The sequence below is a fragment of the Micromesistius poutassou genome (assembly GCF_964030765.1).
Source record: "Micromesistius poutassou genome assembly, chromosome: 15".
NCBI lineage: Eukaryota > Metazoa > Chordata > Actinopteri > Gadiformes > Gadidae > Micromesistius > Micromesistius poutassou.
The window spans coordinates 11,734,437-11,757,546 of NC_140285.1; the positions used below are offsets into that span (position 1 = coordinate 11,734,437).

General features: G+C 41.5%; 4 protein-coding genes across 6 annotated transcripts; 2 read left to right on the top strand and 2 right to left on the bottom strand.

The window, feature by feature from the left end:
• Positions 1–155: 155 nt before the first annotated feature.
• nr2c2 (nuclear receptor subfamily 2, group C, member 2) lies at positions 156–8,356 on the top strand. Of its 3 annotated transcripts, none has more exons than XM_084479500.1 (14): positions 156–280; positions 908–975; positions 1,734–1,934; positions 2,294–2,399; positions 2,486–2,665; positions 2,896–3,052; positions 3,253–3,343; positions 3,430–3,578; positions 3,973–4,150; positions 4,246–4,367; positions 4,540–4,679; positions 4,830–4,967; positions 5,069–5,174; positions 5,873–8,356. In XM_084479500.1, exons 2-14 carry the CDS (start codon positions 928–930, stop codon positions 6,045–6,047), a joined length of 1,791 nt encoding a protein of 596 aa, XP_084335626.1. In that variant the 5' UTR covers positions 156–280; positions 908–927; the 3' UTR covers positions 6,048–8,356. The 3 variants fall into 3 exon arrangements, 2 of the variants coding, with proteins under 2 accessions (XP_084335626.1, XP_084335627.1); XM_084479501.1 differs by lacking the exon at positions 156–280 and adding an exon at positions 563–631; XR_014638234.1 differs by lacking the exon at positions 5,873–8,356 and having other exon boundaries at positions 4,835–4,967; positions 5,069–5,167.
• A 416-nt stretch (positions 8,357–8,772) lies between these two features.
• Positions 8,773–10,198, top strand: mrps25 (mitochondrial ribosomal protein S25). The gene is made up of 4 exons (XM_084479521.1): positions 8,773–8,965; positions 9,312–9,418; positions 9,500–9,587; positions 9,865–10,198. Exons 1-4 carry the CDS (start codon positions 8,832–8,834, stop codon positions 10,052–10,054), a joined length of 519 nt encoding a protein of 172 aa, XP_084335647.1. The 5' UTR covers positions 8,773–8,831; the 3' UTR covers positions 10,055–10,198.
• A 115-nt stretch (positions 10,199–10,313) lies between these two features.
• rbsn (rabenosyn, RAB effector) lies at positions 10,314–17,426 on the bottom strand. Its single transcript, XM_084479492.1, has 12 exons — positions 17,338–17,426; positions 16,175–16,465; positions 15,726–15,860; positions 15,361–15,461; positions 15,223–15,268; positions 14,979–15,140; positions 14,407–14,669; positions 13,609–13,679; positions 13,420–13,506; positions 13,214–13,316; positions 12,966–13,070; positions 10,314–12,885 (listed from the first exon to the last, which is right to left on the bottom strand). Exons 2-12 carry the CDS (start codon positions 16,335–16,337, stop codon positions 11,782–11,784), a joined length of 2,340 nt encoding a protein of 779 aa, XP_084335618.1. The 5' UTR covers positions 16,338–16,465; positions 17,338–17,426; the 3' UTR covers positions 10,314–11,781.
• Positions 17,427–18,625: 1,199 nt separating this feature from the next.
• On the bottom strand, positions 18,626–20,076 carry trh (thyrotropin-releasing hormone; the record flags this gene model as incomplete). Its single annotated transcript, XM_084479522.1, has 3 exons — positions 20,034–20,076; positions 19,661–19,867; positions 18,626–19,239 (listed from the first exon to the last, which is right to left on the bottom strand). The coding sequence occupies exons 2-3, from the start codon at positions 19,848–19,850 to the stop codon at positions 18,626–18,628; spliced, it is 804 nt and encodes a 267-aa protein (XP_084335648.1). The 5' UTR covers positions 19,851–19,867; positions 20,034–20,076.
• Positions 20,077–23,110: the final 3,034 nt, after the last annotated feature.

Here is a 23,110-nt window from a genome sequence, read left to right on the forward strand (position 1 = left end):
TGAGAAAGGGTAGTAGGCCTATAGAAGACTGTCTGAGAAGAAGAGTGTAAACAGTGGAACAGACGAGCAGACCACATTACGTCAGTGCTGTGTCTGGCTTGCGCCACGCGCTGGTGGTTGAGAGGCGCGCAGGGCGCGAGCTATAAAGGGAAATAAAAAAAAACACTGTAACGTGCTAGCGCTAAGGGGTCACGAACTATGACCTTTAACAGAAGAAAACCAAAACAAACATTTAATAAAAATGGGAGAATTACTCATCAGCGAGCCTAGTGACTCAAAGGTAAGACGTTCAATCCTATTTAAATTGCGTTCGACCTGAGCTTTGAGTTACTGGACAATAAAAGAACATAGCTAGGTGACTAGCTAGCTATATAGCTAGCTGTGCTCATTGCTAGCCCCACTCTGGTGGACTTTATTAGCAATACATGTGAAGTTCCCAGCATTGCATTCCCTATTTCCACCATTCCGTTTAATTCTTACAGTAATGAACGAAATGCGTTCAGAGGATTTTATTTACACATGACACCGAATGAAAGCCTTTCATCTTTATTTCAGACTACATAGTAGATCGATTTCCGTGTGGAGGAGACGGTCAGCTCACATCAGCCAGATTAATATGCACACACATTACGTGAGTGCATATGAATTCGACCCTTTTACCCCTGCCATCCCAGCAACAGGAGTGGTTAGATGGGATGTTGATAACACAAGGAAGAATGCTCCATGTGACAGTACATATGATCACATACCATGTACGGAGTTCTTGATTAGATGAATATGATCACATAGCATATACGGAGTCCTGGATTTAACTATTTTTAGTTATACATTTATTTTAATTTATAACTTCTAGTTAGAGTTGACAAATAAATTGCAGCTGATGTGTCTTTGGTATTTCTTCAAGCAGACCCCTTTACTTACATCACCATGAAGCTGCATACTCATCAGAAAATAGCACCTGAAAAAGTGGCACAGGCAAGTGTATGCTTATTTTTTTGGTAAACACAGCCAAAAATATTACAGCAGATTTGTTTTATTGCTGAATAATGTATTGTTTGTGTTTGCACATGTTTGCTATACAAATATGAAGAATGTTTCCAAACTTATTTTAGATTAAATGATGAGTCTGCGTATTACAAAACCAAACAAATATACAGGAAGCTAATTGCGGCATATGCTAGATCAGTGGTTCTCAACCTTTTTTCAGTGATGTACCCCCTGTGAAATATTTTTTCAGCCAAGTACCCCCTAACCAACGCAAAGCATTTTTGTTTTGGCCTCCTTTACCACTTGTCCCTCCGTGTTTTCAAAATAATTGCTGCTACGCTTCAACCACGACTCCATCGTTGATTCAAGTGATTGACAGGTGATGCCAGGTGGCATATGACAGGTTGGGTCGAACCATCCTGGTATGGGGGAGACTCTTTTAAGGACAATGAAATTGAATAGCCTACTGAATATAAAATTCAATTTATGAACTTATACTTATATTTTCCTGAAATATTGAGTTATTATAGATATAAATAGAGTTTTGCATGGATGCTACTTTTTAAAAAATATGTATATTTTAAAATCTCACGTACCCCCTGGAGTGCCTTCACATACCCCCAGGGGTACACGTACCCCCGTTTGAGAACCACTGTGCTAGATAACTGATTTAAAAGAGGTTGTGTTAGTGTTGCTGATATGGTAATTGACTTAATGAAAGAAAGCAATTTCCTTTCTGCTGTCAGATTGTATCGGACCAGCAGGTTGGTCAGAAGATCCAGATAATGACAGCCATGAACCCGTCCAGCATTCCCAAGCAACAGTTCTTTCTGACCACAGCTGATGGCTCTGGGGCAGGCAAGGTCATCCTGGCCTCGCCAGACAGCAACCACAACAAGCAGCTCGTCTTTACTGCCGCAGACAACTTGATGCCTGGCCGAATACAGGTGCACATTGTTTAGTCCATTAAAGTGCATTTGTAGACTGTTCTTATGTTGTCCTTGGAATGCTTTAAATGTGATATTATGCATTAATTTAATTTTAATATTATTTAATCTTCAACATTTAAATTGTTTTGTCAAGGCAGTTTTTGTATTATATATATATATATATATATATATATATATATATATATATATATATATATATATATATATATATATATATATATATATTACATATATGCTGTACAGTTGTTGTACAGTGCAGTTGTATTCCATTATCAATTCACTATTTTCCAAATGGCTCAATTGTTTAGCTACTCGAACACCAATAACCCAGTCCACTGGACATGGATGCTCTTCAGATTGTCACTGATGCCATGTCCATGGAGCGGTTGCTTGGGCAGGCAGGGGATCTCAGTCGGCCTCAGCCAGTGGAATACTGTGTGGTCTGCGGAGACAAGGCTTCAGGTACTTGACCTACAGTTATAAGCCTGTATACACACACACGCACACACAGGAAGACACAGCCCATCTACTGTTTGATTCCTCCTCAGGGCGTCACTATGGTGCCGTCAGTTGTGAGGGCTGTAAAGGATTCTTCAAGAGAAGCGTGAGAAAGAGCCTGGCCTACAGCTGCCGCAGCAAACAGGACTGCGTCATCAATAAGCATCACCGCAACCGCTGCCAGTTCTGTCGGCTTCGAAAGTGCCTTGAGATGGGGATGAAGACAGAGTGTGAGTTGGCACTGTTGCACCATTACAAACAAACATCTTATTGTCATTTGTGTGCTGGAACCAACATGTGCCTTTTAGTTGCTATGGCAGCAGTCCATACAGTCAACTAGTGGGGAAGCCGGATTTTGAGTCATAAGCATCTTACACAGTTGTTGTTAACATTAATCAAGTCTTTATGAACTTATCGTACACAAGATAGGTTTATTAAAATCAAATGTCTGTGCCCTCAGCTGTGCAGAGTGAGCGCAGACCCATTGATCTGGTCCCTAGAGAGAAGCACTCCAACTGTGCGGCCTCCACTCAAAAAATCTATATCCGCAAGAACCTCAACAGCCCACTCATTGCCACGCCAACCTTCATCTCCGACACAGAGACAGAAGGCTCCAGGTCAGTGGAGGTTCTAACAGAGCATTCTGGGGTTTTAGCGTTATGGAAAAACTGGGGGGATATAAGTACAAGTTCACCTTTGAGGTAATCTGTAAGGGGTGTTCTCATCTAAAGGAGCTTTGTATATGAACTATGTTCAGTTTTGGGTAGTCAGCTCTCCTGATCAACGCTTGGTGCTTTTTTCTTTAATTCACATGTAGATCTAGTCTTCTGGAGCAAGGGATGCTAGTAAACATCCAGCAGCCCTTCATTCAGACAGATGGGACATTGCTGCTGTCCACTGACACTAAGGTACAGCCATTGACCAGGTATGGTCGCCAAGTATAATAAAGCATTCATTCAAATCCTTGCTGACATTGTCTTGTTTCCATCCCAAGATGGAATCTAGTCACGGGGACTTGGGGACGCTGGCCAACGTTGTGTCTTCCCTAGCCAACCTGAGCGACTCGCTGAATGAGAACCTCAACGGGGGTGATGATGCTTCAGAGGGCTTCCAGCAGGAGCACTCTACCAGTGAGATAACACGGTCAGTACCTGAAGAATGCAACTGCTCTTCAACGTTTTTTGTGGGGAAAACATTTTAAAGCTGTCAGTGGTTCCCAATCTTTTGGGCCTGTTTAGATGTGAAAATCCTTCTGACTCAACTTGCATCTGCTTCCTGCTGCATCTTTTTAACTAAATTAACATCTACCCATTATATCAATGTCTCAGGTGACACTCAATGATACTTATTTGTTAAGAATCATCTGTCTGTATACATATCCAGACTTTATTTAAAACCTTTAACATTATTCTTCAATAAAAAGAACAATCCCCCATGCTCACGTCAGCATGTGAGGCCACCACAGGTGGGGTCCTGATCCACATGTTAGGGAACTACATGATCATCAACAACGTATGTTTGGTTTCATTGGGTACAGTGCCTTTGACACCCTGGCCAAAGCCCTAAACCCACCAGATGCAGGGCAGGCCCAGAGCCAGGAAGGTCAGGTGCAGTGTGTTGCTGGAGCCACCATCCAGCTCATCGGTCGAGACCAGGAGACCCCTCTCATAGAGGTGGAGGGGCCGCTGCTGACAGACACCCATGTTGGCTTTAAGGTAGATAACTTGACAATAACAAGTTTCTGCTTTCCAAGCTTATCTCTCCTCCGTTGACATCATTTCCCTCCCTGTTTCCACCGTCTTTCATCCAGCTCTCGATGCCAAGCCCGATGCCGGAATATCTTAATGTACACTACATCTGTGAGTCAGCATCCCGCCTGCTCTTCCTGTCCATGCATTGGGCACGCTCCATCCCTGCTTTCTCAGCTCTGGGGTAAGAACTCTTCTGGGCATTATGAAAATTTGATAACATGTCTGGTTGGTTGTATCGCAAGCTCCTCTGTTTTCATTTAACAGGATTTAAGTCTATTCTTGTCTATCTTCATTCACACACCCACAATGCTCACTGCGCTCCCTCTTTCTCTCTCTCCATCTGTGTCTTTCAGCCAGGATATGAACACAAGTTTGGTGCGAGCCTGCTGGAATGAGCTGTTCACCCTGGGTATGGCTCAGTGTGCTCATGTGATGAACCTGTCCACCATCCTAGCTGCCATCATCAACCACCTTCAGGGAAGCATTCAGGACGGTAAGGCCCTCTGACTACCACACTAGTGAGCAGAAGGCAATCACATCTCTTTAGTACCTCTAAGCACACCTACGCAACATATACCAAGGACCTTGTTTTAAACAAACAGGGCATTGTTAAACAATAAACTGGGACTTGCTTTCGTCTCAGACAAGGTGTCTGGGGAGAGAGTGAAGCAGGTGATGGAACACATCTGGAAGTTGCAGGAGTTCTGTAATAGCATGATAAAGGTGGAGACAGACGACTACGAATACGCCTACCTGAAGGCTATAGTGTTATTCAGCCCAGGTGAGTTTAATTGACTAGCACAGCATCTTGGCCCATATCTTGTGCCTATGAAGGAAGTTAGTGGCAGGTGAAATGTTTGCTTGAAGTGTTTGATTTTTCAGACCACCCAGGCCTCGAGTGCAGCATCCAGATTGAGAAGTTCCAGGAGAAGGCCTTGATGGAGCTTCAGGACTATGTGCAGAAGACATATCCAGAGGACACGTACAGGTAAATGTATATACTAAGGCTTTCTACTATGGCCTTAAACAACGTTGAGAATATTCCTTCTAAAAAAGGGATAATTTACAATTAAACACTTGCTTAACATTTTTAAAAAGGTACAACTGAATTAACTGGTTCAGCATTATCCACTGTCCCTTATAAACTGGCCTTAGGCCTTAAGGCAAGTTATTGGCCCAAAACACAAGAAGCTTTTCATGTGTTATGCCCAGTGCCAATCTTTTTTTATTTACTATATTCCCAGCGGAGGAATTTACGTGTTCAAAAGAAGATCCAGGGATGGAAGGATTACTTTGCCATCCGCTAGCTTGTCACTCCTGTCTGGCATGCAGGGTAGCAGCCCAGGCTGCGCACGATAACTTAAACCGCAGGGTGCTTTTTTTCACATTGAAATATACATTTTCACATTTGAATGTGATTTCTATTTCACCATTCAAATTCATATACAATTTTTTTAGTATATACCATGCTTCATGTGAGCAATGAATACATTTTTATAATTTACAAGCCTTTCTAATGGTTGTGCTGACAAAGAGTTATTAGGTTTTGGGGTTTTAGTTTACATAACAATAATAAACATCTGAATCCATCAAGAAAATGTGGGTATAGTGTATGTGTACGTTAGACAATACTTTTGCGATGAATATGCAGCAACTCTTACCATTGGTGGGGGGTGGGTTTCTCAGGTTGACCCGTATCCTGATGAGACTTCCAGCCCTACGTCTGATGAACTCCAGCATCACAGAGGAGCTGTTTTTTACCGGACTCATAGGGAATGTCTCCATAGACAGCATCATTCCATACATCCTGAAGATGGAGACCACAGAGTACAACAGTCAGGACTCTGGCTCTTTGGAATGATAAGTATTCCTCCACCCAGCTGAGCCGTCTATGTACCACAGTGTAAGCCACCGGGACCACTGGTATGGGGCTTGGATGTTTCAGAGTTCAGTGGAACTCCAGACTTGATGAAAGAGAGTGAAGTCCTTTACTTCAACCCAATTCCTGATGAACTTTAACTTTTGGCATAAGCCTTTACAGGTAGTTTAAGTCTTAATCAAGCCATATTGTTCTCTAATGCTGGTCATGTATATGTTTTTTAAGGTAGCTTCTGAATCTAACCTCTAAAATGTGTATTTATAAGTGCAATCGTTAATCATGGAGTCAAATGAATGGCATAAGAATGTCAAATTGTAAAAGACTGTAAAATGAACTTTCTAGCTGAGTTTAAGCTCATGTCGCAAAGGAAACAAGTGTAGCCATGGGGACATCTTAAGTACCACGACTTTTAGAGATCATAGCATCCAAGAATTGATCAGGTGTGAGAATGTATCTGCACCCTAGGAGAAGCTGAACTATGTCAAATATAATTGTGATTATAATTTTAAATCACATGACAATGCAATCTATCTATTGGGTGCAGTGTGTAGAATCCAGTGGCATCTAGCGGAACGGACTTTGCAGAATTGGAATATAATATTAATAAGTATGTTAGAATTAGTGTATAAAGCCCAGAACAGACAAACAGCACTAGAGAGGACACTGTTTCAATTACCAATCAGAATCCCTATCTTACTTGTTAGATAAGCCCAATAGTTGTACAGACCTCATCACTTGACCCTTGGCTACGGGATGCTGGTGTAGAAGCACCGTACAGGCATGTACAGGCCAGAGTAGCTTTGATCATATCGTTGAAAGAGGGGGAGGGGGGGTGTAATTCAACAATCTGCAACCTCACTACCTGATGCCACATCATCCTACAATACACACTGCACCTATCATGGCATGGCATTTTAAATGTCATAAAACTGTATACCTTCTTAGTTTACTTGTTGTTCAAAAATGTTACATTTAAAATTGGACGACAGTAATATTGTAACATTCAATCTAAGTTTTTCACTCATTCACACTGAAAAATTGTTTGTAAAGACCACTTCTAAATCAGGTTAACAAACTAAATATTTGAATGTATGTTTTTCTTTTTATTGAGCAGCCACTATCAAAATTGACTCAATTTAATAATCAACCTGACTTCATAGAATTAGAATTAGAAAAAAAAAGTTTCATTGATACTATACATATGGACAGGTACCTACCCTGATACAACCCACACGTGATAATTAACATAATAGCAACAGCAACGGTGAAGGTGGTCCAAGTGCTAATTCCACAAAATTGTAAAAGTTTAAAGTCGGAGAAAGTCATTAATTAAGGGCCAAATGTTTTTTAGCATTCGGCAGCTATATTGCTGCTTCTCGAATGGAAAAAGACAATCTACCCCTTCTCAGCTGCTGTTGTCCTGGCTAGGTATTGATATGTATGCCTCAGACCACATACAAGTTGTGCCTGGATTCTAGCTGAAAGGTTGGATGTGTGCCTGATGTTGGCTTCTGTGACCCGGAGACGTGATCTTCATCTGGTGGTGAGTGGTGATTGAGTGGTGGTTGTGTCAGCCGTTCGACTCTTTTGCATGAATCAATGTATTATTCCTTTATGGGTTGCCCACACTTTTATGTTATTTTTTGCCATTTTTCTATCTGTGTTTAGTTTTTATGAATTGTGTTGGACACATTTTTTCAAATCAAATTTGGTTTGAACAAATTGTTACTAAGTGTCTCATGCTAAGTGTACTTTATTGGAATGTCTCTCAGATTTGTAAGGATATTTTCTGGGGCTGAGCCCCACCTGTATCCATGTGTTAAGCATATGTTGAATTATATATTATTATACTGTATGTAGTACAGCAACTTTAATGGGGATGTAACGTCAACAAAAATTTGGCCTATGTTCTCAACTTTTAAAACCTAGAAAAATGGTTTGTTACTGCACTTGTGTAAACTAATCTTTGTACATGTAGTTTCATTAAAATGAGTGCATGTTTTTTTTTAAGTGGGGTTTTATATATCTTGTCACTGTATGGGCTAAAAGCGAAGAAGTTTTCCGATATTGCAGTGCATGAAGGTGCTTAAGCTTTTTTTAAAGTTATGTATAAAAATGTAGATTTAAATGTTGTTGCATTATCATAATTCAAGATTATAAAACACAAATAATTCATGTGTATAGTGTCTTATGTTTGTTTCTGTAAATGTATTTGTGACTAACCAATCATTCAAACAATCATATCTGCTTGTTTGCCATTTGGCCTATTTTCTACCTCGCTGGAAATAAAAGTGCAAAAAAATGTATTACGGTTGGGTACAATCGAGTCTCGAGTGATGGTTATTGTATTTATGACAAAAATAAACCACTGTTATGACATTGACTTTGGTGAAGATGGGATTTAGATTGTGTTATTGACTACAGTTGGTATGGTTTTCTTTAGTTTCATTTGTCTGTGTTTCAACCAAATAGGGTAATGATCAAAACGGTACGTCATATAATACTTAGAAGATGTTGAGGCATTTAAGAGCCATACTGTTACCTCATTGTTACCTCTTTAAATAAGTGCTCGGAATATTCCATATTTATTTTAAGGGCAAATCAGTATTGTTCTCAAAATTATGTAGAGTTTATTAGAAGAACAAAAAAAAAACTACAACTAGCCGTCATCCGTTTAGCAACGTCATCAACGCGGGACAGTTCGCTTGCTGCTCAGTGGTGCTGCTGCCTGTAGTGTGTATAAACCCAACTCCTTAAAGCCTAAAGATGCCTATGAAAGGCAGGTTTCCGATCAGAAGAACGCTAGAGTATCTCCAAAAAGGCGATTTGATTTTTAAGAACCGAGTAAAGATTATGACCGTTAATTATAATACATCTGGAGAACTCAGCGAGGGGGCAAGGTCAGTAACGTTAGTTATAGCATAGGCTAACGTTAGCTCATGTCTGCTGGTGCATGTGTTATTGCTTTTTGACGTCTGTGATTGTGATTACAATAATATAATCGCAGTACCCTGTCGGTCACGACTATAAAATGTTTGCTTGTTAACAGCAGCATAGCTTCAAGTGAATGTGCCATCAGAACATGTCATTTATATTTGGTTACAATCTAGAATGTCATAAGTCATTATTTCATTACATATGTATATTCAGCAACAAAATTCTCATTGGTGAGGTTCTGTATTCTACTTATTGTCTTATTGGTGTGGTAATGTTGCCTAACCTGTCTAAACCTCTTGTGGTTTCTAGAAAGTTTGTGTTCTTCAATATTCCTCAAATCCAGTATAAAAATCCATGGGTCCAAGTTGTGATGTTTAAGAACATGACGCCATCGTCTTTCCTGAAATTCTACTTGGGTGAGTTTGCTTTTATGATTGATCGTAATTACACAATAGAGCAGGTTAGGCCAGGCTAATTCTCTCCATTCATTCATGCAGACGATGGAGAGCAGGTTCTTGTTGATGTGGAAGGAAAGGACCATCAACTTATAACGCAACACGTGAAGAAAATTCTCTGCAAATCAGAGTAAGGAATATCAAATAATCAGTATATTATGTAATTGATTGAGTTTAAACAATGCATTATGCCTTAAACATGGTCGTGAAATAAAGATAAAATAAACGAACTGAACTAAATGTGTATGAATTTGTATTAAACAGTTATTCATATTTCATTAGTTAACACTTTAATACAAATTATTGTCTTGCTAATGAAGACACCAGATGGTGACTGTCGCAGTGTTGCAAAGTATATACATATATGTATTATGTTTTAATATGTATTCATCTTTTTCTGTATATAGAGAGGTCTTGCACGTTGAAGCCCTTGCCAAAATGCAAGAGTCCAACCCCGCTAATTTTGGTCCAAAGAAGTATTGTCTGAAGGAGTGCATCTGTGAGGTTGAGGGTCAAGTCCCTTGTCCCGGCACCACACCACTGCCCAAAGAGTTAACTGGAAAATACCGTACTCGGATGGCAGCCGCCCAGGAGTAACTGTTTGACATGTTGATTTTCTATTGTTTCTTTTGTTAAAATACTATCCCTTTTGTAAATAGTGAAGCTATGTGTATAGCGATGGTTGCTTACTGTATCTATTAAAACTGGTCTACAAATTATAATAAATACTTCCTAATTAAAACATCATACCGGCCTTTCAAACTATTTGCAATAGAAGTGCATATGTTACACAATCAAGCTGAGGAGGTCCATAGGCCATTTGATTTCTCAATATCAAATTTTATTTGTGCTGAGATGGAGCTGTCAAATGATGGCTGAAGGTTAGGTTCTTAAAAATAAGTGTCTTGAATGCCAAGATATCATACACAGGCACTAATCAAATACAACAAAGTTAGCAACAGACACAATCAATCGGTAACCTTGGAAACGGTCATAACAAACATTTATTGGCAATATTTTGCTTTAAAGTGTTTTACTGGGATTATTCACAACACAGTGGATTGAGCATAACGGCAAGCTCAGTCTGTAGTAAAACATTTGGACAGTGTGGTAAATTTTATGTAGTAGAATAAGCAGCATTAGGATAATACTTACTGGCTTTGATGTCAAGTTGGGGTTACCATAAGTTAAATAATGAATTAGGTGAATAAAGTTGGATTCAAAACAATTTGTTTTCATGTACCCGCTGGTAAGCCAATCCTCTAACGTAACTACAGAGGGAGAATGTAATTATTGGAAATTTAGAAGGGTGCCATGCTTTACATTTTAGCACAATTCAGCAAACTGCATCGCTTTGGACCTTTGAAGTTATTCTATACATTGTTAAAGTACCACAGAAGGTGTACATCATGACACACACACACACACCTTTGCAGTAATGACGCAGCACAATTTTGTGATCAATATCTACAACCAAACAAACAAATATCTGAGGCCTTGCAGAGATGCTTATACATCCAAACAATCAACAAAACATGCATCAGATCTTTGAAAGAATGCGTGTTACAATAACAATGTTTACTATAACAAGTTAATCCAGAAATTATATTGATGGCGTCTCTTGCAAAAAAGCACATTGATTCTCTGTGCATTATGCCTTGTGCTTTAATTATGCAAAATGAAATAACGTAAGTAGATTAGTAAGTAGTTAGTGTGTGCTAAAATATATTTTGCATGAAAAATGTGATGTTGAATAGTCATCAAGTCCGGCACTACAGGCTAGCCCTAGGTTTTCAATTTGAAGAGAAACCTTTTGATTCAGGCTTTTTAAATCATCTCATTAACTAAATACCTAAATGAATTATTTAATTACTATAATTCAGTTTATTATGTTTCATAAATTACTAAAAATAATGGATGTTAAATTGTTTTTTAAAGAAATTAGCAATACATTTCTATATCTTTTTAATCCGGTTTTTAATTATTATTTTAATGCACTTATTTCTTTTAGTTGGCAATAATATACAATTGGGAACATCACTGGGTTCATGGACTCGTATCAGCTCAGTCAACTGCATCCCTTTCCTCGATTCTTATTAGTGGATAGAACATAGTAGGCTTTAGTTGAGGCAATGGTTAACAGTCAACAAAACATCTACTCAGTCTTTTAGTGCTTGCAAAAGGATTCACTTGGTACAACAGAGACATAGTGCTTTGTTTTAGAGTTCAGCTGGCTGAAGCAGCTCTCACCGCGGTTATCAGATGTGTATTTCATGGATGGGCACCCTTCTTTATAGCTGATCACAGGATGTGAGGATGTGGGGTCAGTGGGTTTTCTTCTGCTCCTGCAGGGTGTGCTGTAGCTCTCTCAGGTTGGCCGAGAGCAGTTCCACCTCGTCCAGGCGGCCGTTTATCTTGGCGTCAAAGATGTAGGCCCTAATGTTGTCAATCTGCTGCAGAAGCAGTTCCTCCTCTATCATGTCAATGTCCGCCAGAGCTCCTGCGTCTTCGTCCCCCTCGAAGGGGTTGGTCGAGACCCCTGGGGAGTCCCCAGATGCCTCCGTGAAAGGGTTGCTCGTCTCACTACTGTCCTCCTCGAAAGGGTTGCCAAGCGATGTTGCAACGGGTTCTTCCTCTCCGGCGTTGTCTTCTTCGTCATCAAAGGGGTTGTATTCCTTCTTCCCGTTGCTCACCTCTTTGTGTTCCTCCTGTATGTCCTCGAAGAAGGGGTTGGACGGGTCTTCCTCGGTAGGAGTGGAGTCCTCCTCTTCGAAGGGGTTCAGGGCGGAGCTGTTCGGCCCTTCGCTGCTGGGAGGAGTGACGTGTCCTCCTAAACTCCTCAGCCTAGGAGGGGACTCTTCTTGGCCCGCGAGTGCAGGGAACGCTCTTAATGACAGTGGGCTCCTTTCAAATTTAGGGGTTTGTTCTCCAGTCTTGTCCTCCTCCACATACCCAGCCACTGGCTCGCCGAGGTCCAAAGAGCATTCCCAGATGGAAGAGGGCTGCCTGGAGTCCACCGCCGGAGCTCTCTGCTCCCACTCGTTCCTTTCCCGGGCCTCGAGGCGTTGAATCTCCCCCTGCTGCAGGTTCTCCTCCTGGGCCAGCTTCTGGGAGAGAGCGATGGCCAAGCTGGTCTGCTGCTGGTCGTATTCATCCTGCAGCTGCCGCAGGTTCTCTTCGAGCATGGCCACCTCGTCCGTCCGCTGGGCCTCTCTCGCTTGCCGCAGGAACGACTGGATGTTGTCTATCTGCTGCAGCAGGGGGTCTTTGAGCTCACTGTGGGTTTTCTTGGAATCGGAGGAGGGCAGCCAACCTCCTGCCTTGGTCATGCGAGGAGGTTTGGGAACCGGGGGGATGACTCCATTGGTGGTGGCGACAGAACGGTTCTTCTCAGACTCCTGCCTCTTCCTCATGGACTCCTGAGCGGCCTGGCGGGTGGAAGAGACCGTGAGATATAAACATGGGCTGGAAACAGTTTGAGGAGGAATAAAAAGGACCACCTCCTCACCAATCTCTCCTGCTGGAGTTTCTTCTCTTGTTCCTGCTTCCTCATTTCCTTCAGTGCCTCATACTTGTCTTTGGTTGGAAGAGACATCAGACCCAACAGCTTCTCCTAGTGGAAGCACAATGGCCAGAATGGGAAAACAAATTGTGTGGTAGACGGTTAAGGAAGTATTGAAATGAGTGAGGTAGACGGTAGAAGGAAGTATTGAATTTGCCCCTGAACCATATATTTCCTCTTTTAGCTGTTCTTACCTGGACAAAGAGCGTTGCAGTGTAACGGATCATTTTCTGTAGATGGAGGGACTTTGGAGCGGGGGCCGGATCATCTTTCATTCCCAGTGTTAAAATCCTCTTACTGATCAGAGGAGAGCGAGCGAGAGTTCCAGTTTATCTCTTCATACATGTTACATTTGATTTGACTAGTCTAATCTTTGTTATTCGTTTAGCAACGCACTAACCTCAATGCATCGATTAACTCGTAGTATTTCTGTACTTCCAGTCTCAGCCCACCAGCAGTGTCCAGGTTATATGTGGTTTCCCCGGCACTATGAATGAATAGAGTCAAAAAGCATTGCTTTAGAAAAATATTGCTTTGAATCCAAACCAATGATTTCTCTCTAGGTTATTTATGGTACAATGGGACTTACTTAAGAGATTCGGCCACTTTGATGTACTCTGGGGCCTTTTCATCCACCTTGTCCATACACATTCTTAGCCTCTGAAATAATCAACACAAGATATAAGACATTGGTGGTGGTTAGTGAGGTCCCCCCTTCACTGTAAAGCACTTTGGGTGACTTGAGTGTCTAGAAAAGCGCTATATAAATTCAATTAATTATTATTATTATTATTATTATAAGACATTGAATACCAGGATAAATACACAATGAAGGGCATGAATATGGTGGCTTATCACTGCCAAAAACCGCAAGCAAAAATGACATGAAAAATTATTATTCCGTGCAGTAAAACTTGACTTGAATTTCTCTGCTAGCGAGAGCAATAATATGGCCTGTGAAATAAATCATTCTTTGAGGTCGCGCATGAAGTGATGCAGAGCATGCATCTGACACCCCCTTGCGCACAAATGCAGTCATTTTTCGGCACCAAGTGGGTGGAACAAGCCATGGCGATGAGCAGTGAACCATAGCCAGCCTTTAAGATTTACAGTACTTGACGAAGAATATCAACAAACCAGGAGATATAAAAATGCTTATAAGGAAATAAATACTGCATTGCATTTACATTTGCATTGCCTTGCTGAAGCTAGTGTAACATAGTTACTTAGTGTAATGATAAGACAGCAATCGTCTAATGAAGTCAGTGAAGTCAGATATAAATTAGTGCTGTTGCTGTATTTGTTTATATATAGATATATATTTAAAAATAAATAATAAAAATAAAAATGCCTTGGCTCTTTCAGCTTGGACCCTTGAGCGTCGTACCTCATACAGTTTGACTATGTCAGGCATGTGGTCCCTCTCCTCCAGCTTCTGCTGTCTCTTCAGCAGCGTGTCCATGCAGTGGTGGCAGCAGCGGATCTTCTCGTCGTCCTTCTCCTCCAGCATAGAGGTGACGCTGCTCAGGCTGCTCAGGCTGCCCCTCCTGGAGCCCATCCCACTGGCCCCGGCCCCTGAGGGTGGGGCCTGGGACTGACCCGGACTGCCAGGGATGCAAAGGGACTCCCTCGTGCCACTGGTCAGCTTATCTGGCGAGAGGGAGGGAGGGCGAGAGAAAGAGAGAAAGAGAGAAGCCCTTACATAAGAGGTAAGAAAAAAGATGTTTGTAATGCACCACAGTGTGGTCCATAATTAAGTCAAGGGAATTGTATTATTATTGCCCTTAATCACAGTTGCAGTCTAAAGGGCTTCACAGGCCACATTTCAGGGCAACTCCCCTGCCCTAGCCCACACAAGAGCAAGCTAAAACTCTCTATTATCAAGGAAGAAACCAGCCAAGGAAGAAACACAGTGGTGTACTGGACAGACATGGTTGTGGCATTCATAGTTCTACTCACAGGCCAGGGGCAGAGGAACAAAGTCCATGCATTTCCTGCACATGATGGAGCCACAAAGACGGCAGTGGTGCCGCCTGTTCCTGATGTTGAACTTGTTCCCACAGTCGGGACAGAAGGGCACGTCTGAGTCGCTCACCCATGGCACCACCGACTTCTCTATGGCTGTGGAGGGGCGATAGCTTTGAAAATATATTGTAAGATGAAATGGATATCATATATTTAAATCTGATGGAAGTGAACAAACCTCTGATTTTAGCCACATCCGAGTTGGTCCTATCGAAAGATGTGAGCTGAAAGAATCAACAAGCAAGACATTATTGGCTGGTTAGAATAATGGAAATTATAATTCAAATGAATAGTGGTTAGCTATTCACAACCACACCTTTTCTAGTCTGATGAGGAGCTTGTTGACTTCGATCACATAGTGGTCTATCCTTGCTGCTCTGTGTTTTTTGAAATAGTCCTGATGATTTCTGGTTGCACCTGCAAGAAGAAGTCTAATTAATTATCCAGCAAAACCAGCAGTCTGACAGTCTATATTCTGATGTATTTGAATCCTTCTTCATTTCCACTTTTTAAAATGTATGTTTACTTTGCGACGTATGTATTATGTAGTTCTGAGTCATTATTAGTTACTGTATGTAAAAATCTGATAATATTTAAAAATGGATCAGAGATTCAAGCCTTACCCTAGAAAAAAATAACTTTAAATTCTCTCTCTTAACCAGTGCATCTCTCAAACCTTACCCAGCTCCTGGGGCTCCCACATGTACGGATCCACTCCGCCGTAGTAGAATGACTCATAGCTTCCAGTGTCGGCTCGGTCGTCTCCATCCCTCTTCAGCAGTTTGTCTTTGGCTTTCTTAGCCTTTTGAACCAGACCTGCACGCAGATGGTGATGATGCCGCTACAATCCTACTACAACCCTCATGCATCTAATATGACTATATGCATTGCAACAACTATTCAATAATTATTGTTACCCACACATTCATTATAATTCCAGCCAGTGCTGGAATTATCTGCTTTTCAATTAGCCTTAAAAATGCCTTCCGCTTCCTCTGTTTTATTCAAATCGAATCTAGGCTACGTTCTACAGAAGAATTCTGAGGTGAGTTGACCATCTTACTAAATCCAGGATCAATTCACTCAAACATAGATCAGATTATCACAGATATTACAGGTAGTGCACTTACTCTTGAGTTGCCCTCTAACATGACGGTCGTCTCCGGAGTGCTCCTCCTCATAGTGGTCCTGGAGTTGGTAGAAGGACTGCAGATCCTTATGGCACAGTGGGCAAATGAATCCCTCCTTCACTTCCCCTGTGCCTTCAAAGGGGGGTGGATAACTAGACGCCATGGGAGGAAGTGGCTGCAGATGAAGCCCAGACAGACGCGATGCACGGTGGGATAGGCGTCTCCAGTCATTCCACCCGCCACCGGGTGTTCACGCCAACACAGGACAGTTCCATTCCAGCTAGGAAAAGCCTTGGTTTTTAAAGATGTGAGTGAAAGAAAAGTCCAAACTCAAATTATCAAAAAATATTCTGCCCCCAGTAAATGTTATTTAAACACACACAATACACATTGTTATGACTTTAACCCGAAACTGATGTCTGAAATAGTTTGCGTTATTTAATCTCATAATTGTTGTATTTAATCTCTTACTATCTATCAGATGAGTGGAACCTCTTTACCGTTGCCAGCAGTAGATGGTGGTCTCTTGTAATTGCACCCTAAATTGCCGAATACAGAATCAGCCGTATACGTATTGTCTGTACAATGTACGCAATGTCATTAGCTGGTGCATAAGGCTTTAGCTGAATGTATTATGAATACTATATTGTTGTATCTAATATGCTTCATATTGTAACGTGTACACGAAATTGCTATTGCACATCGACCTATGGTAGGGTCCGCCCTCTGACTCAACACTAGTGAGTCATTAACATGTTTAGTGCCAACGCATTGCCTTAAATTACGATGCAATTTACAGAAATTAACATTTTCCCGAGTACAACATGCTGTTTCTCAAATCGGTGCAATGCTAACGACGTTTTAAACTTTCGAAAAAACAAAAAATGGAACGTCGGTGAATCAAATCACGATTATCCTAGTGACACGATTACAAAAACATGAACCTCCCCGCAGCTTTCTGATGATTTTAAACGCATCGTTGGTCTCGTTGTGTAGAGTTCAGTGATCTAAAGAGCAGCCAACTAGCCATGCTAGGTACCATACATTAGCTTAGGGCTAAACAATGGCACGTTTTGTTTTCTGACATCGCAAGACACGCTCTCCCTTGTGTTGTTCAATGATACAGCTGAATATACAATCTTCAGAAAAACATTTGTACTCACACGTTTACAAAAGTTATTGTTTTGTTTTGACAATGTGGATATTGACAGCTCGCAGCTCCCAGCTGCAACCTATGGCTGCACCACAGCTGCCCAACCTAGTCATGTGACACCCCTCCGTGTGGTAGCGGGCGACGGACAAACAGAACAAAACGCCAAAAGTCATGGCTAATTAACCACGGCTTCTCTTAAGTCTTCTTTTCTTTTGTTTTGATATTATAACCGCAACATATACACTATGAATAAGGTTCAAACCAATCGGTTGATGGTTGTTATTACTGCCACTGTCCGCGCGCGTCCGATTTTGGATCCAGCGGTCCGCGAGCAGCCTCATTGTGGTGTGAATTGCTTTATAAGTCAAGACTGGAATTGAAATATTTATTATTAATAGGGAGTAAATACTCAAACTTCTACGAGACATACTTTATATCATTGGCCGATACATTCGTTATTGGATTTACTGCACACATCGATGATGAATTTTCTGATAAGCGTTTCCCCTTCTGGAGTCAGTGTATTTATTAAGTGTTTATATTTAAATGTATTTAGTAGAACAAATGATCAGACCTACTTCATGCACCCGAAAGTGTTGCTTAAAGCTATTCCATGACTGCAACTCAAATGTCCACGCCACAATTCTTTACTAATGCATTTTATTGTAACAACAACATTGTTGTGAAATGATTTAAGGCAGGATGTACAGTAAAAGGCATGAACATAAACATGAGACCATGCAATAATATTTTTGTACAAAACTTTTTGTAGCCTATTCAGTTAGTGTATATTCGACTTTTCTATGGGTTTTTATCTGATAGGAGCCTATACTAAAACTTTGTAACCTCACAGAGGTAACAACACAAAGCAAAAATATACTATTGGGCTAAATGAAAACGTAATAAATAAGAATTGCCTGTGTCACAAATCTATCAAAGTTGCCTTTTCATTAGACGTCAAATTAGGTTATTATTCGAGGTTCAGTGAACAACATGTGCACACTTCCTCAAAGTTAAGCAAAAGCAAATATTTTAATCGAATGACATACAATTTGGGCGATATCATCCATCACATACCTGAATGAAATCAAAGTACTAGGCCTACTTCATGTTCCTAAATTGTAAAATAATAATATACCTATGTGCCATTTCTTCGGGTAGGATAGAAAATTATGTAAATGAATAGGCTTCTACGCATTTGAAATAATTTGTTTACGGTCAATTACTTTACACATTTATTTATTTACTATACAGAAAATTAGGCGCACAATAGCCTAAACTTTTGTTTTTTATTATGATCACTTTTCTACCAAATCATCCTCGGGGGGGGCAAGTCTTTTACCCGGGTGTTGTCTCTTCTCCTCCACGCGACTCTTGGTCACGTTGTCTATGAGGTCGAGCAACAGGCTGGTCTGGCTGCAGCCCGAGGAGGGGTCCAACACGTCACAGGGTCTGGTGGAGCCCAAATCCGGGCTCGAGTTTTCCCAAAAACGTTTCCCGGGATGCTGACGCTTGTCGAATTGCTGGAGGGCCGCGTTTTCCTCGTGCTCCGCGTCCACGCCAGGGTCACGCTTACCTGGGTGCTGCCGTTTGCTGAAAAACGCGAGGAAGCGTTTTCCCGGGTGCTGTCGTTTAGAAAGTTCACCCAGGAGCAGGGGGCTGTCCGAGATCTGTCCAAGTATCGCGCGTTTCCCCGGGTGCTGTCTTTTCTGGAACTCTATAAATGAGTCTAGGTCGTCGTCGCGTTTTCCCGGGTGCTGTCGCTTCTGAACAGCCTCGTAGTCTGCCTCCCCGTCATCGTCCTCATCCTCCTCCCTTCGCCCTGGATGCTGCCGTTTCTCCAGCTCCTCGTTCAGTCTCTTGCCGGGATGTTGCCGCTTTGTGACACAGTCTGACTGAGAGGAAAGCCCTTCTGGAAGAGGATTAGAAAAAATGAAGTTCACTTTCTGTTAGATGCATCAAAGGAAGATGTAGGCTTATTTGCCATCTTTAAATTACACCTACAAATTAAAATATGTTTTCTGTATCCTGAGTAAATGAACTGCATTCGATTCCAATCAAAGTTATCAAAGTCAAATGTTAAAAGGTACAGGATACAAACGATAACCATGGATCATCTCTTAAAATGTGTTTTTTAAAGAATGTTAACATATTGAAAAACAACTGTGTAACCCAAATTGTAGTGGCATCCAGATACGTGTTAATAGAACAATATATACACACAATAAATAACGCACAATTTGAATAGGCTATATGTGAAGTTATTCTCTGCGAGATTGATTTTAATTAGGAACAGCAATAACTGAGCGCAGTTTGAGGTGCGCTACATTTACCATTTGTTTCTCCTTCCTCTTGTAGCTTTTCCAAAATGGAGCGCAACAAAATAGTCTCTGCTCTCTGTAGAATAATGTCGTCTATGGTCTTGTGGTCCACCGTCCCATCGTCTGGCATACCCTGCCCTCTGGAACTCGTTAAGTTACCCACCGTGAGAGAAGCCAAGATGAGAAGATACGTCGACTTCATGGCAAGTAGAGTTGTGCCTGGTGAGAAATGATAAGAGATTATATTTGAAAAACTAAACTATAACATAATGAAGGTAAAAAAAATTGAAAATATGCTCAGATTTGCGTTTAAAACAAAAAAGAGGTTTAAATGTCCATGGCAGATTTAGTAAAACGCTATTAAGACTCGAAATCAAAGACTTACTTGGTGTCTTTAGTTCTTCTTGGTAGGTGAATTCAATGGGGATAATATTAATTAGCTATAGCCGTAACCGTTTTGTTCCCCTTCTCACAGCGGTTGGTGACCCGTAAAGGCCAACTCCAGAGGTATGAGCAGATACCTACCCATCGCCTTTTATACCCACCGGTCGCTGTCGTCACACCAACCACCGCGCTGTAAGTTCCTCTGGAGCGCGCGTCTCCATTGATGTCACCAAAGTCGTGCGTAACGATGGATGGTGGACTTTAAACGAAGCACTGACATATCCTTTTTTTAGATCCATAAATTACAACAAGTTGACTCGGAAAAAGTCAATAATATTGTAATTCAGCAACAAGTGTAGAGTGTATTTAATCGCGTATACAATTGTAGGCCTAATAGTTGAGCCTTATATTGGTGCGTCCGCAGTAATTCCACCGCACTTCATCCCAATCAGTTACAAAATCATGTTTGTAACTCTAACCAACATGGTTATTGTCCCGAATGGTCTGATGATCATCTTGCACGTCTTGAAGGTGTCAAAGGTTTATAAAAATAAAAATAAGATATAATAATAATACATATACACAGAGCCTCATTGAGCACAAGAAGGCTGCATGTTAAGGTTTGGTGTGAACTGACCACTTCGTCATTTAGTTCAGAAGGTTGAAGGACCTCCTGGGCAGCTTTGGTAGAGGTGAGGATGGACACACTCCCCCAGCCCTTTCACACATCGCTGGCAACATTAGAATATTAGGAATAATGTGCAATCTCAGTACAACTCAGCATGTGACAGTGCTTCCTCTCCCTGTATTAGGACAGGTGACAGCACCCTTTCTTCTAAACTTCAGGGGTATCTGATCTACTAATCTTATATCCATAAAAAAGAGGGTTTGATAAGCATATTGAGATTGCTCAAGAGTCCCTTGATTCTCTCCTCCAGTTTGAGTCAGCCCAGAATAAATCAACTGTATAATTTCTTGCCTTCGTTGTGCTGTCGTGTCTAATACTTCAAGACTGTTTTGACTCCACGCAGGTCTATGGTTATAATATCAATACCATCATTACACACTATACCCTCTTAGTGTGAGCCTAGATAATCGGCATGTCAATGGTTATTAAGGTGTAGCATTTGCTCTGCAGTCTGTCGTCCTTTCCGATGATAAAATACATCGAACATCTGGCTGTTGTTCTCCTCATAAGGCAGCAGCTATTGACCCTCCACTCAAAATCCACAGAGGAACTGGTGTCTTGTTTAACCACTTCCTACATATCTTATGAAATTAGTACCAGCTTCTCGGTGAAACTCAGCCATGAGGTCAAATCCCAAAGGACCAGGGTCCTTGTCAGCAGGTCAATTCCCCCTGGAAGCGCTGGAGCAAATGGGAATCTGCATCCAAAACGTACTTCTGGGACCACACAACCGCTGGGTTCATCGGATGGTATGTGGGTCTCTAAGGGATACAAAGTTTTATATATATGTGAATGTGACGTTGTTACCCCTGTGGCAGATTTGAAAACTCCCTTTCGTTCTTTGTTCCTATCCTTGCAAGGATGTAATTAAATCGTGTGTTCTTAGTGGGGGCCGTCAAAACTCAGAAGTTAACACAAAGGTTTAACCACAGTTTGAGCTTGTGAAGAGGACAGGCTAAATATATGCTCTCGGCTGGGAGAGAATAATAAGATTCCTCAGCATCCCTCCTGTGTTTCTTCTCACTGAGGCTTGCTTTTTTTTTGCTTGTTTTTTCATTTCATTAAGCCATGATGAACTTCCTTCGAGGACTAATGCAATTGGCAATGTTTGGAGACATGAAGTTAAACAGATACTCTATTTTGTTGCATAGCTACAGAGAGAATTGCTGGACGGGCGCAGAGGTTGATGAAGCGCAGACCTGAGCCAGTCAAGCCGCAATATGTGATTCGTATTCATGAGCAACACAACCTTTTGTTGTGGTTCAACGAATGTTCAACACTACTGTCAGTGAAAAATGGGCAGAAAATTGGTTTTTGAAGAGTGTGGCTTCTTCAGCTTACCCTCTCCCGACTAATGGCACATTCAGCTATGGGCAGCCAACACACTTAGATGTAAATGCTAAAGTAATGGAGGCAAACACACAAATGAGTGCCACGCTATATTGAATACTGTGATTGTAGAACATTTTGACCAAATAAATGCGTAACATAAGTAGCGTGAAGAAGTGAATACGAATACATGCAAAACAACTTCAACAGAAGGCAAAGGAGACACTAAACAGGTCTTCTAACAAAATGCCGAAAATAATCTGCAGCTGAAATATTATCCCTCAAAAACAACAACACAGAACGGGAGATAAAAAAACAACAACAGCACCACCAGAGCCGACCTCAGCACCTCTGCCCTGACCGGGGGCCCCGGGGGCCCGGGGGCCCGGGGCCAGTGTGTGCCAGCTACAGGGAGAAAGACAGAGGACCGGATGGAACAAGACATCAGCCAACCGGCCGACCCGGAGACACGGGGTCGGCCGTATATAAATATATAAACCCCAATGGGTGAGAGGGTGTGTGTGTGGATGGCATGACAGCTGTGTCTCTTGGCACTGACACTGGCCTGACAGGGGTCAGGGGGGCGGGCGGCACTGAGTGACGGCTTCCAGGGGTTGACTCTGGACTCACGACTTGGGGGGAGATGAGGTCAGAGAACTCTTGACCATGAAACTGTTTTATTTGTGTGTGTGTGTGTGTTTGTTACTACGGGCGGTCTTTTTTATATGGCTGGATTGTTTTATTTAAACTGGGTTTTTTAGCACCTCTGAAGAAAACCAATTGGCCATGAACTATTGTCTAATGTCATTTAAAGAGCCATTTCATAATTGAATTCCCTTTTCCATTTTTCCAAATGTATTGTTTTGAATCCCCTATATGTGTGCTTTGAACCTGTTTTCCAGACACATAGATTTGAAATTACAGATTTGTTTTGTATTTGTTTCATTATGTGTCTACCCTTCCTGTTTCCTAAGGTGAAATAGCTGCTGTTGGTGGTTGTTGTTATTGTTGTGGGCCCCAGGGGAAGGGGATGGGTATAGTGACCAACAGAAGCCCCTTTT

What these genes read in the sequence shown, in the direction of transcription:
- mrps25 (XM_084479521.1), top strand. Translation starts at nt 8,832, where the DNA reads ATGCCTATGAAAGGCAGGTTTCCGATCAGAAGAACGCTAGAGTATCTC. An exon ending in GAACTCAGCGAGGGGGCAAG is followed by an intron (nt 8,966 to 9,311) that starts GTCAGTAACGTT and finishes TGTGGTTTCTAG; the next exon opens with AAAGTTTGTGTTCTTCAATA. An exon ending in TTTCCTGAAATTCTACTTGG is followed by an intron (nt 9,419 to 9,499) that starts GTGAGTTTGCTT and finishes TCATTCATGCAG; the next exon opens with ACGATGGAGAGCAGGTTCTT.
- nr2c2 (XM_084479500.1), top strand. Translation starts at nt 928, where the DNA reads ATGAAGCTGCATACTCATCAGAAAATAGCACCTGAAAAAGTGGCACAG. An exon ending in CTGCGGAGACAAGGCTTCAG is followed by an intron (nt 2,400 to 2,485) that starts GTACTTGACCTA and finishes ATTCCTCCTCAG; the next exon opens with GGCGTCACTATGGTGCCGTC. An exon ending in TATCCAGAGGACACGTACAG is followed by an intron (nt 5,175 to 5,872) that starts GTAAATGTATAT and finishes TGGGTTTCTCAG; the next exon opens with GTTGACCCGTATCCTGATGA.
- rbsn (XM_084479492.1), bottom strand. Translation starts at nt 16,337, where the DNA reads ATGGCGTCTAGTTATCCACCCCCCTTTGAAGGCACAGGGGAAGTGAAG. An exon ending in TGTTAGAGGGCAACTCAAGA is followed by an intron (nt 15,861 to 16,174) that starts GTAAGTGCACTA and finishes ATCTGCGTGCAG; the next exon opens with GTCTGGTTCAAAAGGCTAAG. An exon ending in TCCTCATCAGACTAGAAAAG is followed by an intron (nt 15,269 to 15,360) that starts GTGTGGTTGTGA and finishes TGATTCTTTCAG; the next exon opens with CTCACATCTTTCGATAGGAC.